General features: G+C 37.0%; 3 protein-coding genes across 5 annotated transcripts; 1 reads left to right on the top strand and 2 right to left on the bottom strand.

Moving 5' to 3' along the window:
- Nucleotides 1-884: 884 nt before the first annotated feature.
- Nucleotides 885-5,455, bottom strand: LOC111802447 (G-type lectin S-receptor-like serine/threonine-protein kinase At4g27290). Of its 3 annotated transcripts, none has more exons than XM_087127000.1 (7): nucleotides 4,174-5,455; nucleotides 3,553-3,663; nucleotides 3,303-3,460; nucleotides 2,031-2,241; nucleotides 1,700-1,937; nucleotides 1,473-1,623; nucleotides 885-1,398 (listed from the first exon to the last, which is right to left on the bottom strand). In XM_087127000.1, the coding sequence occupies exons 1-7, from the start codon at nucleotides 5,453-5,455 to the stop codon at nucleotides 1,099-1,101; spliced, it is 2,451 nt and encodes an 816-aa protein (XP_086983126.1). In that variant the 3' UTR covers nucleotides 885-1,098. The 3 variants fall into 3 exon arrangements, with proteins under 3 accessions (XP_086983126.1, XP_023542587.2, XP_086983127.1); XM_023686819.2 differs by having other exon boundaries at nucleotides 3,303-3,430; XM_087127001.1 differs by lacking the exon at nucleotides 885-1,398 and having other exon boundaries at nucleotides 1,472-1,606.
- A 1,686-nt stretch (nucleotides 5,456-7,141) lies between these two features.
- LOC111802147 (receptor-like serine/threonine-protein kinase SD1-8) lies at nucleotides 7,142-10,903 on the bottom strand. Its single transcript, XM_023686415.2, has 7 exons — nucleotides 9,646-10,903; nucleotides 9,457-9,570; nucleotides 8,387-8,523; nucleotides 8,102-8,312; nucleotides 7,796-8,033; nucleotides 7,569-7,719; nucleotides 7,142-7,495 (listed from the first exon to the last, which is right to left on the bottom strand). Exons 1-7 carry the CDS (start codon nucleotides 10,898-10,900, stop codon nucleotides 7,184-7,186), a joined length of 2,418 nt encoding a protein of 805 aa, XP_023542183.2. The 5' UTR covers nucleotides 10,901-10,903; the 3' UTR covers nucleotides 7,142-7,183.
- Nucleotides 10,904-13,281: 2,378 nt separating this feature from the next.
- LOC111802445 (G-type lectin S-receptor-like serine/threonine-protein kinase At1g11300) lies at nucleotides 13,282-17,800 on the top strand. The gene is given in 6 exon segments (XM_087127005.1): nucleotides 13,282-14,810; nucleotides 15,830-16,158; nucleotides 16,538-16,748; nucleotides 16,833-17,070; nucleotides 17,162-17,312; nucleotides 17,399-17,800. Coding segments are annotated over 6 exon segments (2,574 nt in total). The 5' UTR covers nucleotides 13,282-13,474; the 3' UTR covers nucleotides 17,708-17,800.
- The last annotated feature ends 9,712 nt before the right edge of the window (nucleotides 17,801-27,512 follow it).

The following is a 27,512-nucleotide window of genomic DNA, read 5'->3' as shown; positions in this document are numbered from 1 at the left end:
ACAAATTCTTTCCTCATTAGGAACTTTGGTATGGACCCGCTGATAGCCACTCACGTTCTTAAGGTGCTCGATCTTCTATAGGCGTCCTCTCCCTATGTCATTGATTTGCTATTAGGCTCGAAGAAACAAGCATTCAAACACCTGGAGCTATTAAACAACAAGACATACAAGTAGTCATACATGCTCAATAGGACAATAACATCCATCAAGCACTTGAAGCGCTGATCACAAGTTCTCACCGTCACATGTTTTAACCGTTCATAATAGAAGCAAGCATTCTATATTACAGCTCAGGATTGGAGACCCCAAATTTAGTAATTGGTGTAAAATTACTATTTTGCCCCTCAGTTGAAGATTGGAGAAACTTAAGTACGTGCTGAGCTCGGGTATTATAAACTAACCATGTAACACCCGAGTAAATGAGGAGTATATAAATGAACTAAAACCACTTCCGAACAAGAGCGATCCGAATGACTAAGAAAGACTTAAAAGAACGAAAGTTACTATTAATATCAACAAGTTGCACCTTCATTTTCGGTGACTCAATTATAAAATCTCCACGGTTAAATGTATTTTACTTGGAGCAACTATCAATTATAAGGTCTCCGTGGTTAAATGTATTTTAGGAGCAATTGTATGTTAGGTAACCTCCTAGAAATCTTCTAAGATGCTATGATACATGTGAGTGAAGACAAAATATGCTAGAAGAACTTGTTGTTGGTCTGTGGGGGATAATCTTCCTCTTAAAAACGAAGAGTAAGTAGCATGACCAAATCGAGAGGGAATGTCAGGGGCATCAAATATCAAATCCGAATTCCAAATTCTGATCCAAATCCTGAACATGAGTTATTAAAGTTTCGATCGAGATTAACCAGCATGATTTTTATAACATATATGGTTGTTCCAAGGTTTGAACACTACAAGAACAAAAGTTCTCTAGCAAGAAGGTGTTCATAACAGAAGCTACTTCTTGGCCTACTGAATGAAAATGGGCCAAGTTCCAGACGTCTTGAACTGCTAAGAACATGTTCATTTGATACTCAAACAATGCAATGCAAATGAAAATGAGTACTCTTTACAAAGTGACTTTAATACTCACTAACGACCATGTACCAAAGTAACTGTCACTTCATTGGAAGTAGAGGCTTCAGCTAATGATTTATCAGTCCTAGAAAACATTCTCTCTGTGTAAAATCCAGGTTGTTTAGGATAAGATAACATGTTTTCACTCTCCAACATTGAAAGCACCGACCACATAGTTGGTCTGTCATCAGGGCTCAGCTGAACACACAAAAGCCCTATTTGAATGCATCGTAGTGCTTCAGAAGGTTGGAATTTGTTCTCCAATGCTGTATCCATCAACTCCAAAGCATTTCCTTCATCCCAAAGCTTCCATGCCTGAAGATTTCACAGCTTGGAGTTAGTTTCCATTCTCGAGAAGCGTTTTGTTCGGTTTGGTTACTGATACTTACATGTCCGAGAAGATTGAGTTGATGATCGGTATGGAAGAACCCTCTATTCTTCTTACCGCTAACTATCTCCAAAAGAATGACACCGAAGCTAAACACGTCAGACTTCAATGAAAAACATCCATCAAGTGCATATTCTGGAGACATATAGCCACTGAACCGATTCATAACTTACAAAGAACGTGAAGGGAAAAAATGTTGTGCCGGAGTGAAATTGTGTTAATACTTACTAAGTACCGACAACTCTTTTGGTTTTTGCCGTAGTTTGATCTTCGCCGAACATACGTGCCATGCCAAAATCTGAAATTTTCGGATTCATTTCACTGTCGAGTAATATATTACTTACTTTGAGATCTCTATGTATTATTCTTAGCCTCGAGTCTCTGTGGAGATAAAGAAGTCCTCGAGATATCCCGATTATGATGTCGAATCTCTTCTGCCAATTGAGTAAATATCTCTTCTCGTTGTCTATATCAGGGGAAAGATATGAATTAGAAAGATAAAATGAACATTTGTTCTGCTAAAGGAGGAGACAGGGAGATGAACAAGTTTGGTACCCACCGAAGAGGAAGTGGTCTAAGCTTTTGTTTGGCATATATTCATAAACTAGTAATGTTTCTTCCTTATGAATGCAAAAACCAAGAAGTTTGACAAGATTTCGATGTTGAAGTTGGGATATCAACGTAACCTCATTTTTAAACTCGTTTTGCCCTTGGCCAGAGCCCCCTGCCAGCCTCTTTATAGCAATCTCTTGTCCACATGGAAGCTTACCCTACAATATATAGCATATGTAAGTAATATCGATAGTCTATCCAAAGCTATTGTTACACCGGCTTAAGCCCACTGCTAGCGTGCGAGCTTCCCCTCAAAGTTTTAAAACGCGTCTATTAGGGAGAGGTTTCCACACCCTTATAAAAAATGATTCGTTCCCCTTTCTAATTGATGTGGGATCTCACAATCCACTCCCATGTGAGGCCCTGTGTCATCGCTGACACACCATCCGGTGTCCACCCCCTTCGGGGCTTAGCGTCCTCGCTGGTACACTACCCGGTGTCTGGCTCTGATACCATTTGTAACCGCTCAAGCCCACCACTAACAGTTATTGTCCTCTTTAGGCTTTTCTTTTTGAGTTTTCCCTCAAAGTTTTGTTTTAAAACGCGTCTGCTAAGGAGAAGTTTACACACCCTTATAAAGAATGTTTTGTTCTCCTATCCAATCGATGTGGGATCTCACAATCCACCCCCGTTTGGGGTCCAGTCATCGCTGGCATACTGTCCAGTGTCCACCCCCTTCGGGACTCAGCGTCCTTGCTGGCACATCGCCCGATGTCTGACTCTGATACCATTTGTAACAGTTCAAGCCCACCACTAGTAGATATTGTCCTCTTTGAGCTTTCTCTTCCACACTTCCCCTCAAGGTTTTAAAACGTGTCTGCTAGGAGAGATTTCTATACCCTTATAAAGAATGGCTCGTTCCGTTCTCCAATTGATGTGGGATCTCACAATCCACCCCCTTTGGGACCCAACATTCTCGCTGGCACACTGCTCGATGTCCACCCCCCTTCGAGACTCAGCGTCCTTTTTGGTACACGGCCCTGTGTCTAGCTCTGATACTACTTGTTACAGCTCAAACCCACCGCTAGCAAATATCGTCCTCTTTGGGCTTTCCATTCTAGACTTCTCCTCAAGGTTCTAAAACGTGTTTGCTAAGGAGAGGTTTCCACACCCTTATAAAGAATGTTTCGTTTCTCTCACCAATTGATGTGGGATCTCACACTACTAATTTATGAAATGAAATGAGCTTTAATACAAAGATGTTAGTACGAAAGAGTACCTTGTATACAGGACCAAACCCGCCTTCACCTATCTTATTCGAGAAAGAGAAATTATCCGTGGCAGCCTCGATCGTTGTAAGATCATAGATTGGCATCTCAACATCATTTTCTTGAGCTAGAATATCACCTGCAGTGATCTCAGGAGTGATCACATTACCTATTGTTCATAAGATTTAGAGACAACAAAAAGGAATATATATGAGCCATGAACAAATGACAGATCAATCAAGCAATAGAGAAACTGCTTACCTCTATCTTTTCTTCTACGCCCAAGAATAAAGCAAATGACAAAGCCCAAGAAGCCTAGAAATGAAGCCACAGACACACTGACTGCTACCTTAAGTTTCTTGTTGGTTGAATCTACAGCACATGAAGCATTGTTATAACTTATAGCGATCGAGGATAGTTGGGAGGGAGTCCCACATTGACTAATTTAAAAAACGATCATAGATTTATAATTAAGAAACATGTCTCGGTCTTTTGGAGAGACCCAAAACAAAGTTATGCTCAAAGTGGACAATATCATACTATTGTGGAGAGTAGTAATTCCTAACATGGTTAACTTAGTCATGTCAATAGAATCCTTAAATGTCGAACAAAGAAGTTGGGATCCTCAAAGGTGTAGTCAAAAGTGACTCAAGTGTCGAACAAATGATGTACTTTGTTTGAGGACTCTAGAGAAAGAGTCGAGCTTCGATTAAGGAGAGGCTGTTCGAGGGCTCTATAGATCTCAGAGAAGACTCTATAGTGTACTTTGTTCGAGGGGAGCTTAGGCTCAAAGTGGATAGTATCATATCATTGTGGAGAGTCGTGATTCCTAACAATAGCGTCTTTACTCGTATTCGAATGGAAGGAATAGCAATTTAGTACCTAATTCTGAAGCAGCCACTCTGACATAGAGATCCTGTCCATTATAAACAACAAATTTAACATCCATAAGTTTATGGAACCAGGTAACACAGCCATAGCCGCCATTTGGAAGCTCCATTATTCCATAAGCCAAGCAAGAACAGTTGTTCAAACACGCCGCCTCACAGTCTTGAATGCTCATATTAACATTCACAAAATACCCTGAAGAATCTGGAAATTTCACACTACTAATTCGTTTAAACCCCTCGCCATTTCCACAGGTTCGATTGTCCTTTCTAACACATCCACCAGAACGCCTAAACATTTCCCAATCATCAGGCCATTTGGGTTCAAACCCATCCATACAATCACATTCTGCTGTGAGTGAAAACGTACAAACACCAAATTCCCCACAGATTCCATACACATCGCACCCATCTCCAGGCAATGTATACAATGGGTACCAATATTCTCCATCATCCACCCAATACAGCTGCTGAAATAACCCCGCCGTGCCCAGCACCAATCTTACAGAGAAATTGTTCCTCGCCTCATACGAAAACAGCGCTCTGTGTTCATCACCATTATAATCAAACTTGGGCGCATAAATTGCTGTTGCTCTGAGATCCCCACTTCCACTAAACCTTTTACCATACCATGGGCCGCCCCGAAACGTTATGATGGGCCCTTTACGAACTACAAGTTGTGGAAGCCCATCCATTTCCACACTGTATGTGTAATCCCCAGACGATGGATCATTTGGGTTTTTCCAAGACGTTAACTTCCGGTTCAGGCCGGTTTTTGAATCCCAACCCAGTTTCATCCCAGGTAATAGAGTATCAGACGGGTAATCGAAGCTCTGCCACGCATAATCTTGAGACCCTGTTTCTCTTAAAACCAAATTCCCTGTATCTAACAGCTGAACCTCTCGTTCTTTCAATGATCGTGGAGAATTGGAAGTCCATAAAATCCCACCTGTTTTGTTCAGAAGAACAATGTTTTCTCCTTTGAATACTAAATGAGCAGAGGAATTCACAAGTGGGTTGTCTCTGTTTGCGACCCACACGACAGTTTGTGGGATGTTGTTGTACCATATGCCCAAGTAATGAAATTTGGAGCCCTGGGGATTGAAGATTCCCAACACAAACTTCTTTGCAGGTGAAATTAACATCTGGGTACTGCCATTGATGGATTCCCCTGCTTTTATGCTATCGATTGCTAACGATTTTGTTGAAAACAGAGCAATGATCGTCGAGAAAAAGAGAAAAGATGAAAGCTTGCACCTGCAAATCAGTTCTCCCATGGCTTCATTCAACATTTTGACTTAGATATCAACTTTGAATTTAACATATTGAATCCTTGAGGCGAGCATTGATTGAATGAAATGTCATTGTCACACCGTTTACTATGAAGAAGATAACTCTAGAATCTGTTCGAGTATTATAAGGTTTCTTGAATTGTCTCTTACCTTAAACAATTAAGATTAATTAAGGAAGAACTTCTACGAGTGAGAAAAAGTCATAAAGATGAGGTAAGATCCGTAAGAGGCATAACAGTTGACAATCATCATGAAGCAGCAGAAGAGATTTGACTTAGCCAAACTGAGCTGAATATCAAAGAAGTGACTTTGTTCTTTTTTAAGTATAATTCAGAGCATTGTTCCTGTTCTTGAGATTAATTAATCATTAGTTTAAAATGACTTTGTTTGATGAAGAACATGCCAAGTCAAATTCAATCTTGAACACAGCTGTGAGAATTAGATTATTATTGAGTCCCAATCGTTTTGTATGGTTGAGATAGTGTAGTTTTCTTTGACAAAACAATAGAAAGAGTAACATTTGGTGAAGAAAGGATGAGCTCAAACTACTATATAAATAGTTTATGACTTTGCTTTTGAATCGTTTCAATTCAAATTGCTTTTAAGTCTGTGTTTCTGGTTATGTGAGTGGAAGAATGAACTTTAGGTTGTTCTAAGTGAAATGAAATTCATGGATGTGTTGATACAATCCATGTTATACAAGGCTTTAAAGGGAAGACTGAATGGAGGTGCTTCTGTAATAGATCGTTGATCGTTACGTATCGTCGTCAGTATCATAATTTTAAAATGCGTTTATTAGGGAGAGGTTTCCACGCCCTTATAGAGAATATTTTGTTCTCCTCTCCAACCTATGCGGGATCTCACAGTCCACCCCCTTGGAGGCATATCCTCGCTGACACCCTTATAATGAATGTTTTGTTCATCTCTCCAATAGATGTGAGACCTCACTAACACCATTATAAGGAATTCTTTGTTCCCCTCTCCAACCGATGTGAGATCTCACGGTCCACCCCTGTGGACACAACATCCTCACTGACACCATTATAAGGAATTCTTTGTTCCCCTCTCCAACCGATGTGGGATCTCACGGTCCACCCACCTTGGGGTCACAACGTCCTCACTGAAACCATTATAATAAATGTTTTGTTCCTCTCTCCAACTGATGTGGGATCTCACGGTTCACCTCCTTTGGGGGCACAACATCCTCGTTGACACACTGTTCAGTGTCTGGCCCTAATACTATTTGTAACAGCCCAAGCCCCAAGCGTCCTTGCTGACACACTACCTAGTGTCTGGCTCTCATACTATTTATAACAGCAAGTCCACCGCTAGCAGATATTGTCCATGACACATTTCGTATTACCGTCAGCCTTAAGATTTTAAAACGCGTCCATTAGGGAGAGATTTCCACTCTCTTATAAAAAAAAATACTTCGTTTCCATCTCCAACCAATGTAGGATCTCACAAATTTCAACTACAAAAGAGTTTAAAGTCTATGAATCTACGATAGCATTCAATCATACGTGATATTTCACGTAGTAGCTGTCTCATATCATTTTCCTTCTAATACAAAGACAAATTTTTCTTGTAAAAAATACAAATCCAACCAAGCTGACTAAACAAAAGAAAGAAAAAAAAAACATAACTGATGAACATAAAATCAACAACATATAATGAATCAAATATAGTTAGAAACATAAACACTTTGGTTCCTTAACGTCCATCAAGCAATGTAACAGTGACATTATTAGATGAAGAACTCAGTTGATCATTTAATGATGAATCAATACCAGTCTCTATGAACCTTTCCTCATAGAACCCAGGTCGTTCAGGAACCATTAATCTCAGGTTCTCATTCTCCAACATGGATACCACAGCCGACATGATTGGCCTGTCTTCTGGACGTCTTTGAACACACAACAACCCAATATTTATATATCTCAAAGCTTCATGTTCATCAAATTGATCCTCCAATATTACATCTATTAATTCCAAGCTCCTTCCTTCCTTCCAAAGATTCCATGCCTAAAACAAGTCCATTGACAAGATCAATCTAAGAAAAGAAAAAAAAAAAGGCGCTCGGTTTCTTCGTACTTACATGTCCAAGAAGATTGAGTTGATGCTCGGGATGAAAAAACCCTTTGTTCTTCTTACCACTAACGATTTCGAGAACCATCACTCCAAAGCTAAAAACATCAGACTTCACTGAAAAATAACCGTCTATTACATATTCGGGAGACATATAACCACTGCAGGTACCAAAATACTACCGATTGTTAGAATACGAACGTATAAATAAAGTAAGGTAAGATCTTTGTTACTCACTAAGTTCCAACAACTCTCCTCGTTTTTGTTTCGGTTTGATCTTCGCGAAACATACGTGCCATACCAAAGTCAGAAATCTTCGGTTTCATTTCATAGTCTAACAAAATATTTGCAGCTTTAAGATCTCTATGTATGATTCGAAGCCTTGAATCTCGATGGAGATACAGAAGTCCTCGAGCTATGCCAATTATGATATCGATTCTTCTTGGCCAAGTGAGCGACGAACGTCTTTGATCATCTAAAATATAACAGTCATGATATGATAGATCAAACGTAATTGTAAATGAAGGATTGCTTGATACCAACCAAAAATGAAACAATCCAAACTTTTGTTAGGCAAATACTCATAAATGAGTAAAATTTGTTCATTGTGGATGCAAAAACCAAGAAGCTTGACAAGATTTCGATGTTGTAGCTGAGAAATGAAAAGGACCTCGTTTTTGAACTCCTGCAACCCTTGACCTGATGTTTCTGCTAGCTTTTTTACTGCAATTTCTTGCCCATTTGGGAGCTTTCCCTGCAAGAAATTTCATGTATTAAACGAAAGAAAACATGAACTTATTGAAGATTAGGGAATGTTTTAAAGAACACCTTGTAAACTGACCCAAAACCACCCTCTCCTATCTTATTAAAAACAGAGAAATTTTCAGTAGCTGCCTCAAGAACGCCAATGGGTATCTCTAGTTCATGTTCTTGAATTGGAGGAACTATTAGAACTTCATGGTTACCTGCATGAGATTTGGCAACAAAGCACAAAAATGGTAATAGAACTAAACATACAATCGTGATCGTGAAAATGAGGAGGAATCCCACGTTGCCTAATTTAAGGAATGATCATGGGTTTATAAGTAAGGAATACATCTAGGCCTTTTAGGGAAGTTCAAAGCAAAGCTATGAGAGTTTATGCTCAAGTGGACAATATCATACCATTGTGGAGAGTCGTGATTACTAACATGGTATCAGAGTCATGCCCTTAACTTAGCCATGTCAATAGAATCCTCAAATGTCGAATAAAGAAGTTGTGAGCTTCGAAGGTGTGGTGTAGTCAAAAGTGACTCAAGTGTCGAACAAATGGTGTACTTTGTTCGAGGACTCCATTGAAGGAGTTGAGACTCGATTAAGGGAGGCTGTTTAAGGACTCCATAGCCCTCAAGGGAGGCTTTATAGAGTACTTTGTTCGAGTTTGTTTGAGGACTCCAGAAAAGGAGTCGAGCCTAGATTAAGGGGAGGGAGGTTGTTCGAGGGCTTCATAGGCCTTAGGGAGGCTCTATAGTGTACTTTGTCGAGGGGAGGCTCAAAGTGGACCATATCTTACGAATGTGGAGATTCGTGGTTTCTAACATGGTATCAGAGTCATACCCTTAACTTAGTCATGTCAATAGAATTCTCAAATGTTGAATAAAGAAGTTGTGAGCCTCGAGAAGGTGTAGTCAAAAGTGACTCAAGTGTCGAACAAAGAGTGTACTTTGTTCTAGAACTTCAGAGAAGGAGTCAAGCCGATTAAGGGGAGGCTATTCGAGGGCTCCATAAGCCTTAGGGGAGGCTCTATAGTGTACTCTGTTCGAGAGGAGGCTCAAAGTGGACAATATCATACCATTGTGAAGATTCGTGGTTCCTAACAAAGCATATGGTCGTGAAAATGAGGAGGAACAAGGCTTTACCTCTCACTCGTCTTCTCATGAAAAACCAACAGCCAATCAAACCCAAAAAGGCTATCACTGATACAATCGGCACAGCCACAACCACTGCAACACTACGCTTTTCATCAGCTGATTCTTCAAAACGCAAAAACAGAGCAAAACAATCAGACCCAACTCAGCTTTGTTCATGCAAAATTATTAAGCAGATACCTAATTCTGAAGCAGCAACTCTCACATAGATATCATCTCCCGACCCAACATCAGGAACATAACGAATATCAACCAATTTGTGAAACCAATTGACACAGGGAAGCCCAATTTTAGGAATTTGCACTGTTCCATACGCTAAACAACCGCAATCCTTCAAGCACTCTGCCTCACAATCTTTAACACCCAGTTTCATTTTCACAGAATCCCCTGTAGAATCAGGCCATTTCACCTTGCTTATCTTTATAAACCCATCTCCAGCTTCGCAGATCTTTGGATCCCTTCTAACACACCCATTTGACAAGTTTTTTGTTGATATTTGTTCAAACCCATTTAAACAACCACAACTTGTTGTCACTGCGGGATTACAGAGACCAAAATTCCCACACAAATCGTAGTCATTGCAGCCAGCTCCATCAAATGAGTATGCTTTTCGCCATTTTTCTCCCTCATCGTTCCATTCATGCCGAAGAATTGACCCACTTGAATCCATCACAATTCTCGTACGGCTATGCGCTGAATCGTTATATGAAAAGGATATCTCTGTTGAAGCATCAAAGACAAGATCGTAATTGAACCCATTACCATAACTCTGCCCAAAATCATGATCGAACCAAGGCCAACCTCTAAACATTGTTCTGTTTCCTTTATGAACAAAGAATTGAGGAAGCCCATTTGTGTTGAGGCTAAAACTGAATTCTCCCGATGATACATCGATTGAGCTTGTCCATGATTTTAGCTTTCGATTCAGACCCGTTTTGGAGTCCCACCCGATTTTCATACCCGGTAACAGAGTATCAGTCGGATAATCAAAACTCTGCCACACATAATCTTCTGATTTTGAATCTCTCAAAACCAGATTTCCAGTGTCAAGCAGCTGAGCTATTGGATTTTGAATTGATTTTGTCGAATTTGACGACCAAAAAGCTGCGCCTGTTTGATTCATAAGAACCAAATTTCCATCTCTTCTGAAGTTTAAAGTGGCAGAGGAGCTTAAAACAGGGGTATCTCTGTTTGCCACCCAAACGACAGTTTTGGGAGTGACGCCCTTGTACCATATTGCTAAATACTTCAAATTTGTGGCTTGGGGTTGACTGAAGAATCCCAATTCAAATATCTCGGCGGCGGAAACAATGGATTGGGTATCGTTAATGGATTGGCCTTGTTTTAAGGTATCGTCTGCTATGGAGTTTCTGGAAAACAGAGGTATGAGTGTGAAGAAAAAGAGGGAAGATAAGAGATTGCTGGTGGGAGTCATATTTTCAAGTTCTTATTTCGTTGCACGAAGCTTTGACCCTTTATTGTAATGAGTGAAACTTGGAAGGTGGATGAGCACGATTGATTTTGGTGGAAAATTAGTCATTGACTCGAACAGTGATATAATATTTGGGCTGAAACTCGTGTTTTGATTTCAAACTTCTCCCACAAATTTGAATGTAGAACTTATGTTCATATCTTTAATGATGGATTGAGCTCAGCCACTTCGTCATGAAATGTAATCTCTAACAGTTCATCTACGAGAACAAATTGCTTAGGTAGAAGACGAAGATCACATGGTAGAACGTGATTAGCTTTAGAAGTAGCAAGAGCTCGTTGAACATAAACGACACAGATAGACCAACTTCGTGGAATAAGTGTGTAGCATTATTTTGAGATGTGAAGTTATGAGAGTTACGTAGATTCATATGACAGTGTGAGTGGGATTGATCTTACTTCTACTTCCGCTACAACAATTGGGTATCAGTACAATTTGGTTGTGGCATTTGAGTACAACAAGGGGTATCAAAATATTTTGGTTGTGGCATTTCGCTACAACAATTAGATATCAGACCATTTTTTGTGGCATTATATGACACAACAAGTAGGATCAGAGATTTGAAGGTCCTGACATTACGACACAAGTGATATTAGAGCTTTGCGAGGTTTTGGCATTACGGCACAACAGAGAATATAGAAACCAAGCCAAAACGCCGGTGAGGAAAGCATTGAGACTCTCCAATATGCACAAAACAAGCCAAAAACTTCGCACATAGAGCATCAAGACCCTACAATTGGCATTGAGACGCTAGCCTTGCAAGGTATTCAAATTGTGAGGCAAGTGTTGAAGGCGTGCACAGAGGAGTTTCATCTATTTCAATTAGTAATGGTCACATTATCTAATTCTTGTTTTTTAAGAGTGAAGATTATCCCCACATACCAACACGATTTCTATAACTGAGCCATCGAAAAGAAAGGTGCATCTTGTTGGTATGGGTAGTAAATTTCATTTACTTTAAGTTTTTCTTAGTCATCCTATCCTCAAGATCGCTCTCATTCGGACACTATTTTGGTTCATTCATGTATCCCTCCTTTACTCGGGTACCACAAGTTTTTTGTCAAGTGGATAAAACAACTTGGTGCAAAAATCAATTGTGAGTGAATTGAATATTGAAGTTAGTAACTCTTCAAACAATCAAGTAATAGAGAGTGTCATGGTCATGCTTGTATATTTGTTTTCGAGCACAGATATCCATTTTCCTTGAATTTTGTTGGCACATTGACTTTTTTATCATTTTTTATGCTAGACATTTCAGAGTTAAATTGGCTCATAATATAATACCGGGGAGTACGGCCAATTGTTACTCCTAATTAATTGTATGTTATCATATTGTTGTTGTTCATTTGCTTACTCGAAAGAGGTGTGGATAGAAACGAGAACAAAAAAAAGACTTCTTTATTCTCACTCTGTTTTATAACGATCGGTAATCAAGAAATCAAAAACTGCTCTAACTTTTTAAAAATAAACTCACTATTTGATCCATTTCTTAAAATGTTATCATACTCAAAATTTATTTGTATTAAAAAAGTCAATAGCATATTGTATTAGTTTTTCTCGAAATTGGTATATAATATTGTCGGTTCAATACATAATTTTCTTTGGAAAGAATATTTTAAATATTATGAAACTTCGAAGCCATTTCCACCGAATACCAAGTCAATACCTCCACATATCCATTCTAAGACTTTTAGATAAGGTCACTTAACCAAGACAATATAGTAATATTAAAATTTGAAGTTGTAGAACTCCTTTTAACCTTCGTGGTCTTCTATAGAAATGTTCTTTGAAGGTGCAGAAATCGAATGAGATTGGTCTCTCGACCACTTTGCTTGAAGGCTCGGATTGGAATTTCAAGCTTCAACTTCCTCCTTTAATGACGATCGGGAATGAAAATTGGTGTTTGAGACTCCTTCAGCACTCGATTCCTTCATCAAACTTGTGGATAATCTTGTTTAGAAGCCGTATGAACAAGTTCGAAGAGAAATGGTGGACTATGACTCTCAAAATTACAAAAAACCCAAGAATAGGAAGTTTTTTATTAATTAAAATCATATGTTATAGGATGCCTAGATATTGAAGAACCTACATATATTGAAATGATCTTGTTTACCGTCACCATCATCTAAAGGCTCTTAAAGTGTTATTTTACAAGTATCCATTCAAATTCTTTTTGAAACAAATATTTTAAAAATGAAAAAAAAAATTTATTTGAAATCTAATCCCAAAGCAAATTTCATCCCAAAAAAAAAAAACGAGAGAAATTTCGGACTATCAGAATTAAAATAGTAGCTGATATGAATAGGAAATACTTCCGATTCCTACCTACCCGATAGACATCTCTACATTTTTATTGTATAAAAAAATAATCTTCAACTCTTACTTAAAAAAAACAAGAAAGCGACTGGAACGAGTTGAATTGGATGACTTTGTGAAGTTGTCAATCTCCCCGAGTCTGCTTTGTACATACTAATTTCCATCTAGTTTAGTTCAATAACTAGGATGATCGAGAGATCCATGGCACCCAGAAAGATCAGCTCGAGATTTTCATATCATCACCGTCGTCGTCTTCTTCTTCTTCTTCTCTCATTTACTTGCTTGGCTTCAAGATTTGGCTATGGAAAAGATACGATCACATCAACAAGTTTCATCAAAGACCCAGCTACCATAACATCCAATGGAAGCTCCTTCGAGTTGGGCTTCTTCTCACCACTCAATTCAACCGCCCGATATGTCGGAATTTGGTACAACAAAATCCCCTTACAAACTGTCGTATGGGTAGCTAATGCAAACAACCCTCTCAATCATACTTCGGGGATTTTCACGATTTCCAAGGATGGGAATGTTGTGGTGTTGGATCAAAACGACAATGTCCTCTGGTCTTCAAACATCTCTTCATCTTCTTCAACAACAACCAACACAGATTCAATCGCCCGAATTTTGGATTCAGGCAACCTCGTTTTGGAAGATCCTTCTTCTGGGAAGATCATATGGGAGAGTTTCAAAAACCCATCTAATAAATTCTTGACTTCCATGAAAGTCACCACGAACACAAGAACCAAACAGAGCGTCAAGATTACCTCATGGGCTTCTCCTTCTAATCCATTTATGGGGAGCTTTTCATTAGCAATGGAAGTTTTTAATTTCCCCGAAGCTGTAATTTGGAATGGTCGGAACATTTATTGGAGATCTGGTCCATGGAATGGTCAATCATTCATCGGAGTACCCGAAATGGACTCTGTTTATCTCTCTGGGTTTAACCTTGTAATTGAAGAACAAACTTACACTCTATCAATTCCACATGAGTTTAGTACTCAAGAGTTTGCTTATGTATTACTAACTTCGCAAGGGAATTTGGAGAAAATGCATTGGAATACTGAAACGAAGAATTGGGATGTTAATTGGATGTCTCTTAAAACAGAGTGTGATTACTATGGTGTTTGTGGGGCATTTGGGGTTTGTAATCCCAAATTGTTTCCAATTTGTAGCTGTTTAAGAGGGTTTGAGCCAAGGCATGAGGAGGAGTGGAAGCAAGGAAATTGGAGTGGTGGATGTGTTAGGAGGATGCCATTGCAATGTAAGAGGTTGAACAATGGTAGTGTTCAACAAGATGGGTTTCAGAAAGTTGAAAGGGTTAAAGTGCCTTACTTTGCTGAATGGTCTACTCTTTCTTATTCGGAAGATATATGTAGAGAAGAGTGCTTGAACAATTGTTCGTGTAATGCTTATGCTTATGAAGATGGTCTTCGTTGTATGCAATGGAGAAGGGAGGAGTTAATTGATATGCAAAAGTTTGAGATGGGTGGAGCTGATCTTTACCTACGAATGGCTTATGGAGAATTAGATCATTCAAGTATGTACTCTCCCTAAACTTCTACCACCAATTTTCTTATTACATGGGTTAGATTCATATCAGTTGGAGAGGAGAAGGGAAACATTTTTTTGTAGTATATGCGTTTTAAAATCGTGAGGCTGATGGGTAAATATAACGGGCCGAAATGGATAATATCTGCAAGTGATGGGCTTGAGCGGTTAAAAATGGTATCAGAGCTAGACACTAGGCAATGTGCTAGCGAGGACGCTGGCCCCCAAGGGGGGTAGATTGTTAGATCTCACATTGGTTGAAGATGGGAACGAAACATTCCTTAGAAGGGTGTGGAAACCTCTTCTTAGCTTACACATTTTAAAACTGTAAGGTTGACGGCGATATGTAATGGGCTAAAGTGGGAAATATCTACTAGTGGTGGGCTTAGGCTGTTACGAATAGTATTTGAGCCAGACACCGAGCGGTGTGCCAGTGAGGACGTTGGCTCCTGAGTGGGGTGGATTGTTAGATCCCACATCGGTTGGAGAGGAGAATGAAACATTTCTTATAAGGATGGGGAAACCTCTCCCTAGTATATGTGTTTTAAAACCGTGAGGCTGACGGCGATACGTAACGAGCCAAAGTGATCTCACATCGGTTGGAGAGGAGAGCGAAATATTCCTTATAAAGATGTAGTAACCTCTCCTTAGTATACGTGTTTTAAAATCGTGCGGCTGACGACTATACGTAATGAGTCAAAGTGAACAATATCTACTAGCGGTAAACTTGGGTGGTTAGAAATGATATCAAAGTCAGAGACCGATCGGTGTGCGAGCGAGGATGCTGGCCCCCAAGGGGGTGGATTGTTAGATTCCACATTGGTTGGAGAGGATAACGAAACATTCCTCATAAGGGTGTGGAAACCTCTCCCTAGTATACGTGTTTTAAAATCATGAGGCTGACAACGATACATAACGGGTCAAAACTAACAATATCTATTAGCGGTGAGCTTAAACTGTTACAATATTGTTTCATCTAAATTTTTGTATTATTTCCTTCATTCACAGATAATGTAAATAACAAGAAAGGAACTATTACAGCAATCGTGCTACCGACGACCTTTATCATCTTCATGATTGCCGTATTTATTTGGTGTAAATGGAAGACTTACAAACAAGGTAACCCAAAAATTACACTACTTCTATATTTGTCAATTCAAACATAACTTACATTGAATTATTTGAGGCCTATACTTACAAGGGAGGATGATATGATTGGGGATGATATCAAACTTGAAGAGGTGCCCTTTTATGATATTGAGAAGCTAGCAATTGCTACCAACAATTTTGCTCTCAGTAACAAGCTTGGGCAAGGTGGCTTTGGTCCTGTCTATAAGGTAGGTAGTTTTTATATCAAAATCTCGATGAGAAGAACATCCGTTCATGAAAATATGTTTATTTGTGAGTTAATAAGCTTGACTTAGTAAAAGAACTTATTAACCTATATTGATTTGATAAAGATTTAGTAGTCACTGATTTGAAAGTTTACTAGACCAATTAGGAAGATTCAGTAGTTATTGATTTGAAAGTTGAGATTGATGATGCAATCTCCCCTATAAACACTCATGAGAGGCATGCTATTTACCCAACTAAAAAAAGAATTAATAAACCATAAGTGCTTAAAGTTCTTCCGTTCAAAAGCAATCTTCCCTCAAGTTATTCTTCAGCTTCCATTACCTGTTTCTACATATTTCGATCGTGGACAATTTTCAACAGGAGAAACTGATAAATGGACAAGAAATAGCTGTAAAGAGGCTATCAAGAGCCTCCAACCAAGGGTACGAAGAATTTATGAATGAAGTGAAGGTGATTTCTAAGCTACAACATAGAAATCTTGTACGCCTCTTTGGTTGTTGCATCGAAGGAGAAGAGAAGATGTTGATTTATGAGTACATGCCCCACCTTAGCTTGGATGCGTTAATCTTTGGTAAGATATTTGTGATAATTTGACAAAGTTCTTGTTGTGTTCGTAGTTGATTCACTAACCAAAACTAAATCCATACATTTATAGGCTCTCGAAAACAAGAAATTTTGGATTGGAGGAAGAGATTCAATATTATCGATGGAATTGCTCGAGGTCTCCTTTATCTTCATAGGGATTCAAGATTGAAAATTATTCATAGAGATCTGAAAGCAAGTAATATATTACTAGACAAAGACTTAAACCCAAAAATTTCAGACTTCGGTATGGCAAGAATTTTTTGTGACAATAAAGTTCAGGCTAACACCGTAAGAGTCGTTGGAACTTAGTAAGTACACTTCTCATCATTTTATAGTAATTTGATTACGTACTTTTATGTAGCTAAAAGAAAGTCATTCATGTTTGTTTATTTAATATAGTGGATACATGTCTCCTGAGTATGCAATGCAAGGTCATTTTTCGGAGAAATCAGATGTATTTAGCTTTGGAGTTCTATTGCTCGAAATTATCAGTGGAAGAAAAAATACCGATTTCTACCACCATGAATATGCCATAAGCTTATTGGGATTCGTACGTCTACAAAACTCCACTTACAAGTTGATAATAACATTCAAATCTCAATGTCTCATACAAATTTCTTCTTAACTTGATTTCAGGCATGGAAGCTGTGGTTGGAAGGCAATCTTATTCCTATGATTGAACCAACAATATACGAATTGTGCTACCATCAAGAGATTTTGAGATGCATTCATGTAGGGCTCTTATGCGTTCAAGAATTTGTAAAAGATAGACCAAACGTCTCCACCGTTATTTCAATGCTCAATAGTGAAATGGTAGATCTTCCTTCTCCAAAGCAACCTGGCTTTGTTGGTAGACCAAATGAAGGCAATACGGACTCATCTCAACAAAATTTAGATACCTATTCGGTAAACAATGTGACACTTACCACAATTATAGCTCGATAGTGCATTAGGTAGAAAAACCAATTTGTTTTAATGATCTTATGTAGGAAGAACAATAGATGTTGTACCAATCAACAATTGCTCCCATTTCCAATATATCCAATTTCAAAGGTAAGAAAATAGAGTCATGGCATAAAAAAATGAAGCCACCAACGATTAATTGATATGGATGATAACGTCGCATGAATGAAAGTTTCTATGAAGTCTTGTATTAGTTGGAGAGGGAAACAAATCATTTCTTATAAAGGTGTGAAAATCTCTACCTAGTAGACATGTTTTAAAACCGTGAGACTGACAGTGATACGTAACCGACTAAAGCGGACAATATCTGCTCATAGTGAACTTGGGCTGTTACAAATGGTATTGGAGCTAGACACCGAATGGTGTATTAGCAAGGACGTTAGGCCGCTAAACTAAAAGGGGTGGATTGTGAAGTCCCACATTGGTCGGAGACAACACATTCCTTGTAAGGTGTGAAAACCTCCCAAGTAGACACATTTTAAAATCGTGATGAAAATGACTTTTAAAGCTATCTTAATGAAATTGATTATTTTAAAATATTAAAAGGAAATCAACATATAATTAATAGGCAAATTGAACTAATTTAGTTGAATACATTAAATGTTATATGGTGTAGACTTGAAAAAACTAACAAACAAAAACAACAAAATAAACAATTAATTAAGTCTCGTATGAAACCATTAATCATGATTATATAAATGTCAACGAAGTCGTATTTTATTTTTATTTTTTAAAAATGGTCATATTTTTATCATAATCATATATTAAAGTCATATCCAAAAGAGATAAACAAGAGACCTCGATTTTATAGTAGAGCCCATCTTCCCGCTTTCTCAACATAACCGATGCGGGACAACTTTCATTTTCTTTTCTTTTTTTTTATTCTTATTCTAATTTTGGGTTATTACACTTAGAGTGAAAGTTCGGAGACTTAATTGACTTTCTTAATGTGACATCTCAAGTTCACCGCTAGTAGATATTATTCGTTTTGTCCTGTTATGTATCATCATCGTCATCATCGTCTCATGAATCATTGGTTAGATTTTCAATGGTCATTGCATGATTCTTTAGTTTCTTTCATTTCACAGTTTTTTACATTCCATGAAAATATACAACCAAGCTAGCAACAAGAGCGTAGTTGCATTGGGACGACCCAAGCCTAGATAAGCATGCAAAGTAGCAGTTCTTCGATTTTAGCTAATCGATTAGTGTGAGATTTGCCCAGTTATTTTGTAGCAGACATGTTTGTGTAATATTTTTCAAAGAGCCAACTCGACTCTGATACTACTCGTCACAATCACACTCTTGTGATAGCGGGACAGCGATTGTGTGACACTTATTTTAATCAAGCGAACAAGTCAACTGTGAAAAATTCGAACGTTGCAAACAACGTCGGCGTATATTCGGGTCTTAAGTCACAATACGAGAAAAGATTTAGAAAGTGTGAGTGAGGAAATACATTTGAAAATGATTTGAAGAGTTAAAGAAAGCACTATAAGCAAATAAAGAAATATCATGGCTTAAGTAGTATATAACTCAGGGTAGGAAGAAGTGACAATTAGTCATACCCCTATAGTACATTTTGGAGCATTTCAGCCCACGTAGGTATAGACATGGTTTGGTGAATGATCCTACACCCCCGTATTGACCCAACGTGAAATAGTAAAAGCCTATATACGATGAAAACATGTAAAAGGGGTCTAGAACAAAGATGCAATCATGGACAACACGTCGTGGACAAACTAGATCGGTACATCTGTCGTGCAGCCATAGGCAACACGCATTGGATAGGTATGACCGTAACACTAAGCATGATGGTCATTTCAGTCTCATAGTGTATGTGTCCGTACTCATAATAAAGGGGAAGTATCTCAATGCACGTAAACATACAATTATACATGAGGTCCCCATATTTTTATTGTGATAAATCACGTAAGACAATCCCTCCTTCTTTCATCACATATTACCCTTGGTAATATGCATACATAAACTTTCATTGACCTAACATTAAACATTATAGTACATAATGACATCTCATACATTACATAACTTATTGTGACATAACATAACATTTTATTCATACCATCATAACATTTGGCATATCGTATAATGACACATTCATAACATCACATCACATCACAAGGCATATCACACACATGACACGTGCGAGGCCACTGGACATGTGTTATCATACATAAAACAATTCTTCCATCCAGATCGATAGTAGAACCACTTACTTGGTTTGTCTAAGCTGAAGCTACTACGAGCCCTTGATGCTAGCTTAAGGTTGCTCTCTGAAATTTAATTATACTAAGGAGTCCCAAAACATAAATTAGAATTCTACCATGTGAATTGGCTTACCTAAATTTTTGTAAAATAATTTGAACTAAACTAGCTAAACCTAATCTTGCATAAAATAATTTAAACTAGAATAAAATTAGTGAGACTATTCTCAAAAGCTTTGGAACAATTGATCTCCATGCTCATAAAAAGAAAAAAAATGTAATAAGGATTTTATTATGCAACGACCCTAGATTTCTACTAATCTAAAGTCACTACCGTCATCTTAACCTAAGCTCTTATGCGGAATTTAACTCTTAAAACATTATCGTTAAATCATTACTTCATTGTAAAACATAACATCTTCATGAACAATACTGACATGGTCTTACTTGTTCAAAAACATAAATAAGAAAAAAAATTAAAACAATAATAATAAATAACTTAAAACATGAAATTCATAACGACCTATTTTAATCTAAGTCTAAAAATTTAAAAATGCTACTAGCCTATACACGTTTCATGGTCTTTGATTGCGATGTTGTCGTCAGCCATACAGGAAGAGCCTTGTCTTTAACTAAAAATGATGTAGCATACGACATGAGTATTTCGTAGAATATTTGAGTAAGTGACCATATTATAGGGGCCATAAATTTGCAAACACATGCAAGTTATGCTCTATGGACGTATGGTTAAAAACATCAAAGAGTTGGCCTCTTGTCCTGACAAAATTGGAGGAGCATGAATCTCCAGGCAGTTCGCGCCCCCTAGATCCATCATAGTCGAGCTAGCTATCTGTAGCGACCTCTGGAGGTCAGCAGGCCCCTGAGTGTCATGCACGACATAATCATCATCATCGTAGCATACACGTCTGTACTCATAATCGTAAAAAGGAAAGTAACCCAATGTTTAGATTAAATTACAAGTTTTATTCCTAAACTTTGCTATTTGTATCTACTCAGCCTCCAAACTTTCAAATACTTTGGTCCCTAAATTATCAAATTTGTATATAACATTTATTTGATAAATTTGAAATTTTACAAAACTAATTAATTTTTAGGCATAAATTTAAATTTTATGGCTCGTGGAACCCTAAAGTTTCAATTTTATAACCAGCAAATCGATCCATTACAAAAGAATATAAAGTTCATGAATTAAATTTATAATTTTAAAAGTCAAGTAAATGTCAATCTCAAATTCAAAGTTCACCGATTAAATTTATAACTCAACCAAATGTTTTTTTATTTGATCATTTTTATCATTAACTTGTAAATTAATTAAAAGGAAACGCAAAAATACAACTATGTTAAGTTTTATTTTTATTATCATCAATATGCTTGGATTGACATTTAAAGAACTAATATGAGTTATCATTCGTAGAGCATTATGTTTGGATCGACAGCCGTGTTTAAGTTGAAATCAGCTCAATGAAGGTTGACTAAGATCATTTCCAAGGGTATATTAATTGATATGAATCGAGCGAACCATAACGTAAGGAAATGCCATCGTCTCCCGCAGCCCACTGGCAGGTATTACTTTCACATCGATCACTAAGCCAGCTTCCATTTTCTGGCCAAAACACTTGACCAGAAGTGTGCCCATTTTTGCTGCTAAAATAGCACCAAAATAGCGTTGTTTGCCAAAAATTTTCATTAAACATCCAGTCGTATTTGTCCCAAGGCTGGATCACATGCTTACCTAAATCGTCATCTTTCGACTTACAATGAGCTAACAGAGGGGAATCCTTCATATCATGTTTGATTCAATAGCAAACAATATGGTGAAACATAAGATGTTTTGAGGTTTCATTTTTTTTTTTTTGGAGTTTAATATGAACACTTTTTTTTTCCACAAATCCATTTTGTTTTGTTTCATATATATCATGAAATTAAATTGGTATACAATAAAGATTCACAGGTTGTACAATCTAAATCCGATTAATTTTCTAACCTTATTTATTTAAATATATACATTACATATGTAATAACAGTTAAGGTGTTATATATAGGAAGTTTTTACATAGATATGTATAAAAATTGTTACATTGAGATGAGAATTGGAAGGAACCAAATCTAATCGATAACATGTTGTTGCTAATGACGGATGCAAAAACAAGCAACAAACCACAAAACAAATTCATTCTTGGATCAACCATTTTGATCTAAATAGAAATGTTAGCATATCGGATTCAAGCAAAAAGAAAGCTTATGAGAGTTCTTCATTATTTTCATGTCTTCCTTTCTGGTACATTATCAATAGACACAAAAGTGGTTCTTAATCCTATCTTTTTTATTATGGTTTTATTTTTTTCACGTTGATCCTATTAGCAATGTTGAATATAAAGCAATGGATGGAGAAAATTAGTTCACGGCGAATCTGGATTTCAAATCATATAGTCGTGTTTGAGAACTCGACGAAATTTTATGAGTCTATGCACTTACTATTTTTCATATTTGGGAACTCAATGAAATTTCATGTTGGAAACTCAAATGAAGAAAAGTTTGACCGAGGCTCGAAAGTTGATATATAAAGTAACTAAGCAAGTGAAGAGTCGTTGTGTTTATTGTTGTCAATTATATAATTTTTTAGAACTAGTAACCAAAAGTTGATGGACCAAACTTGTAAGGACCTATATTTTTACTTACCTAGAGTCGTTCCCGTCATCATAACATAATCATTTTGTACGAAAATAAGCTTTAAACTTTATCATAAAATATAAACTTCATCTTAAAACACTGTCATAGACTTGTGTGTTTGAAAACATCTTTAAAACGACACAACGAAACACTAAATGAAATAAATAAGCGATAAAATTAAAAACACTCTATTCTAACCTAATTCTAAGAAAATAAGTACAACTACCCTATACATGTCATGGTCTCGAATTTCGATTTCATTGTCAGCCGTACAGGAATGTCTTGCCTTTACCTTAAATAGAAATTACATGTGGGTAGAGTATTTTAAGAAATACCGAGTAGGTGACTCACACTATTGGGTTCAGGGAATGGAAACACATGCAACTCATGATCTAGGGACCTTTCGTTAAAATCATCATGGGGTAGCCTCCAGCTCGGATAAAATTGGATGTGCAATACTTCCCTACTCATGACCCGCACGTGCGAGCATGGATACCCAGGCGGTTCGCACCACCCTTGTGCCCATCATAGTCGAGCTAGTTGTTCGTTAAGACCTCTGGAGGTCACAGACTCCTAAGTGTCATGCGCGGCATGATCACCATCATTACCGTAGCATACACGTCCATACTCATCATCGTAAAGGGGAAGTAACTCGATGTTTATGTACACAAAGAAATGCATCTTTATGGTACAACCTTAATTTCGTTCTTATATTACTACAAGTAATATATATGTATTTGTCTTCATTCTTTCATCATCATTAATATTAACTGGGTTTGTGTCTTAGAAAAATCATCATCATAATGCAATATGGTATTCAAAGCATGCTTCTAATCTTAATATGTAAGATAACATCATATTAAAGATAATCATCTTACGTCGTCATGTTAGCATGCATCGTCGTCATCATGCAACGTCATCATAAACACATCATAATCATCGTAAAACATCATAAGGCATCATCATATAACTCATAACTCATACACATCATCATACATTATATGTCATACATCATAAATAATCATCAAGGAATCACAGCATAAAGCATAAATGACACGTGCGGGAGCTACTAGGCACGTGTCGTCATATATCAATCAATTGTCTAGCCTATCCTATAGTAAGACCACTTACTTGGTTGGCCTTAGCTGGCGTTTTCCTAAATTCGATTTTGCGAATCTTTCGTTCCTCGAAGTTGCTTTAAATGTCGCCGAAAGTTGTTTCCTAATAGCTTGTCCATTTCATTTCATTAGTATTTCACAATTCTACTCTAATTTAACTTGAATATTGTGAAATAGAGCATCATACTAACCTTAATTAGGTTCAAAGATCATCCAGAGCTATCAGAGTACCAGATAGGTATGTACCTTCTTTACACTATTGGTTGGTGACTGATGAAGGGGAACAAGAGCCCCTTGATGAGGCGCTACAGTTGGAGGATACAACCAAGTGGGAGCAAGCCATGAATGATGGATGTCTAGGCTTCAGAAATGCATTGCTATTTCATCTGCTGAGGCTGAGTACGTGGGAATAGCTGAAGCTGGAAAGGAGATGATATGGATGACAAACTATCTAAAAGAATTAGGCAAGAAGCAACGCGTGAAGATTCTTCAGGAAGATAGTTAGAGTGTCATGTAGTTGATGAGAAACTCGGTCTATCATTCAAAGACAAAACGAAGAAAGCGATACCATTTCCCTTGGAGATTAATGGAAGATGGTGATGTGTTTGGAGGAGATAGAGGATGCTAAGAATCCAGAAACATGTTGTGTTGATGTTGGAACATTGATGTTATGCAAAGCCTCAAGTGAGATTGTTGAGATATGGAGTCTCATGCCTACTTAGAATAAAAATATGGTAGAGATATATAGGGTAGATATTTGCGAGATACTCTCTGACAAATATTAGTGAGTTGTTGTGCAATCCTAATAAATGCTCTTTATAGTATTTAGGTCAATCATCAATCAAACTTTTCTTAATTTGAGTTGAAGGTTAGAAACCAAACATTCTAACATTTTAGAATTATGAAAGTTTTCTACTTAGTATTTAAATTTTTACGAAACTTAAATTATAAGTTCAATCAACAAATTTTAAAATTTACGTTTCTCGAGATCTCCAACCGATGTTAGATCTTCTAAATCATTCTCTTTGGGGTCAGTATCTTTACTGTTGACACAATTGTATGCAACACGCACTTGATAAATTTGAAATTTCAAAAAAGCTTTACCCATAAATTTAAATTTTATGGTGGGTAAGATTATAAAATTGATGAATTAAATCTAAAAGTTTAAAAGTTTAGAGACGAAGTAAATGTCAATCTCAAAGTTAATTTAAACAAACAAACAAAAAAAAAAAAAAAGCCAAAGTAAATGTTTTTTTTATTTAACCGTCTTGAACTTAACTTGTAACTTAATTAAAAGGAAAAAGAAAAATTCAACAATGTTAAGTTTTATTTTTATTGCCATTAATATACTTGGAGGGACATTTAAAGAACTAATAAAGGTTATCATTCGTAGAGCATTATGTTTGGATCGACAGCAGTGTTCGAGTTAAAATCAACTCAACGAAGGTTGAATAAGATCATTTCCAAGGATATATTAATTGATATGAATCGAGCGAACCATAACGTAAAGAAATGCCATCGTCTCCAGCAGCCCACTGGCAGGTATTACTTTCACATGGATCACTAAGCCAGCTTCCATTTTCTGGCCAAAACACTTGACCAGAAGTGTGCCCATGTTTGCTGCTAAAATAGCACCAAAATAGCGTTGTTTGCCAAAAATTTTCATTAAACATCCAGTCGTATTTGCCCCAAGGCTGGATCACATGCTTACCTAAATCGTCATCTTTCGACTTACAATGAGCTAACAGAGGGGAATCCTTCATGTGATTCAAAATAACCACTCGCCATGGAGACAATGGGCGCTCGTATTTAGTATCAGATTGTGCAAAACATGAGTTAATAATCATGTTTGATTCAATAGCAAACAATATGATGAAACATAAGATGTTTTGAGGTTTCATTTTTTTTTTTGGAGTTTAATATGAACACTTTTTTTTCCACAAATCCATTTTGTTTTGTTTCATATATATAGTGAAATCAAATTGGTATACAATAAAGATTCACAGGTTGTACAATCTAAATCGGGTTAACTTTCTAACCTTATTTATTTAAATATATACATTACATATGTAATAACTAATAAGGTGTTATATATAGGAAGTTTTTACATAGATATGTATAAAAATTGTTACATTGAGATGAGAATTCGAAGGAACCAAATCTAATCGATAACAACATGTTGTTGCTAATGACGGATGCAAAAACAAGCAACAAAACCACAAAACAAATTCATTCTTGGATCAACCATTTTGATCAATTAGGACACATTTGGAAGGACACAGTGGTGGCTTGAGTTGATCTAAATAGAAACGTTAGCATATCGAATTCAAACAAAAAGAAAGCTTATGAGAGTTCTTAATTATTTTCATGCCTTCCGTTATTGTACATTATCTAGACACAAAAGTGGTTCTTAATCCTATTTGGTTGATTATGGTTTTATTTTTTTCAAGTTGATCCTATTAGCAAGGTTGAATACAAAGTAATTGACCGAGAAAATGAGTTCATAATGAATCTAGATTTCAAATCAAATAGTTGTCGTGTTTGAGAACTCGACGAAATTTCATGAGTCTATACACTTACTATTCTTTATATTTGGGAACTCAATAAAATTTCATGTTTGGAAACTCAAACTGGAAAAAGTTTGACTGAGGCTCGAAAGTTGATATGTTGTGTTTATTGTTGTCAATTATATAAATTTGGAGAACTAGTTACCAAAAGTTGATGAACCAAACCTGTAACGACCTAAGTTGATGAACCAAACCTGTAACGACCTTAGATTTCTACTTACCTAGAGTCGTTACCGTCATCATAACGTAATTATTTGGCGCGAAAATAAGCTTTAAACTTTGTCATAAAACATAAATTTCATCTTAAAACACTGTCATAGACTTACGTGTTCAAAAATATTTTTAAAACAACGCAACCAAACACTAAATGAAATAAATAAGCGTTAAAATTAAAAACACCCTATTCTAACAAAAGTCTAAGAAAATAAGTACAACTAATCTATGCATGTGTCATGGTCTTGAATTTCAATTCTATTTTAAGGCGTACAGAGATTCCTTCCCTCTAAATAGGATTTGCACGTAACTTATTATTTTAAGAAATAATCATCAAGTGACCCACACTATTGCGTTCAGAGAATGCAAACACATGCAACTCATGATCTAAGGACCTATCGTAGAACCATCATAGGGGTGGCCTCCAGCTCTGACAAAATTGGATGTGCAATACTTCCCTACACATGACCCACACGTGCGAGCATGGATACTTAAGCGGTTCACACCACCCTTGGACCCATCATAGTCGAGCTAACTGTCCGTTGCGACCTCTAGAGGTCACAGATCCCTGAGTGTTATGAGCGGCAATATCACCATAGTCATCATAGCCTATGCGTCCATACTCATCATCGTAAAGGGGAAGTAACTCGATGTTTATGTACACAAAGACGTAAGGAAATGCAATCAACCCAATGAAGCTCAATTACATTATAACATTGATCACTAAACCAATTTTCCATATCTGCTAAAATACTTCACAAGATAACCCCTATTCTTTCCTCACATATTACACTCAGTAATATGCATACTTAAACTTTCATAAATCGTTTCATAAATCGTTTTGATCCCTGAGTGTTATATGTTTTGCAGCTTTTCTGTGTTTCAAAACATTTTATAGTATGTTATAGCATATCATGACCTAACATAACACATCATAGTGCAGGAAAATTAAACGAATAAATGAAGCAAAACA

The sequence above is a fragment of the Cucurbita pepo genome, chromosome 9 (genome assembly GCF_057944985.1).
Source record: "Cucurbita pepo subsp. pepo isolate OVF chromosome 9, ASM5794498v1, whole genome shotgun sequence".
NCBI classification, from domain to species: domain Eukaryota; kingdom Viridiplantae; phylum Streptophyta; class Magnoliopsida; order Cucurbitales; family Cucurbitaceae; genus Cucurbita; species Cucurbita pepo.
The sequence above is the reverse complement of the archived record's forward strand: the minus strand, read 5'-3'. Positions and strand labels throughout refer to the sequence as shown.

What these genes read in the sequence shown, in the direction of transcription:
- LOC111802447 (XM_087127000.1), bottom strand. Translation starts at nt 5,455, where the DNA reads ATGGGAGAACTGATTTGCAGGTGCAAGCTTTCATCTTTTCTCTTTTTC. An exon ending in CTTAGACCACTTCCTCTTCG is followed by an intron (nt 1,938 to 2,030) that starts GTGGGTACCAAA and finishes CCCCTGATATAG; the next exon opens with ACAACGAGAAGAGATATTTA. An exon ending in AAAAGAGTTGTCGGTACTTA is followed by an intron (nt 1,624 to 1,699) that starts GTAAGTATTAAC and finishes GAATCGGTTCAG; the next exon opens with TGGCTATATGTCTCCAGAAT.
- LOC111802147 (XM_023686415.2), bottom strand. Translation starts at nt 10,900, where the DNA reads ATGACTCCCACCAGCAATCTCTTATCTTCCCTCTTTTTCTTCACACTC. An exon ending in AGGAGAGTTGTTGGAACTTA is followed by an intron (nt 7,720 to 7,795) that starts GTGAGTAACAAA and finishes TGGTACCTGCAG; the next exon opens with TGGTTATATGTCTCCCGAAT. An exon ending in AACTCAATCTTCTTGGACAT is followed by an intron (nt 7,496 to 7,568) that starts GTAAGTACGAAG and finishes GACTTGTTTTAG; the next exon opens with GCATGGAATCTTTGGAAGGA.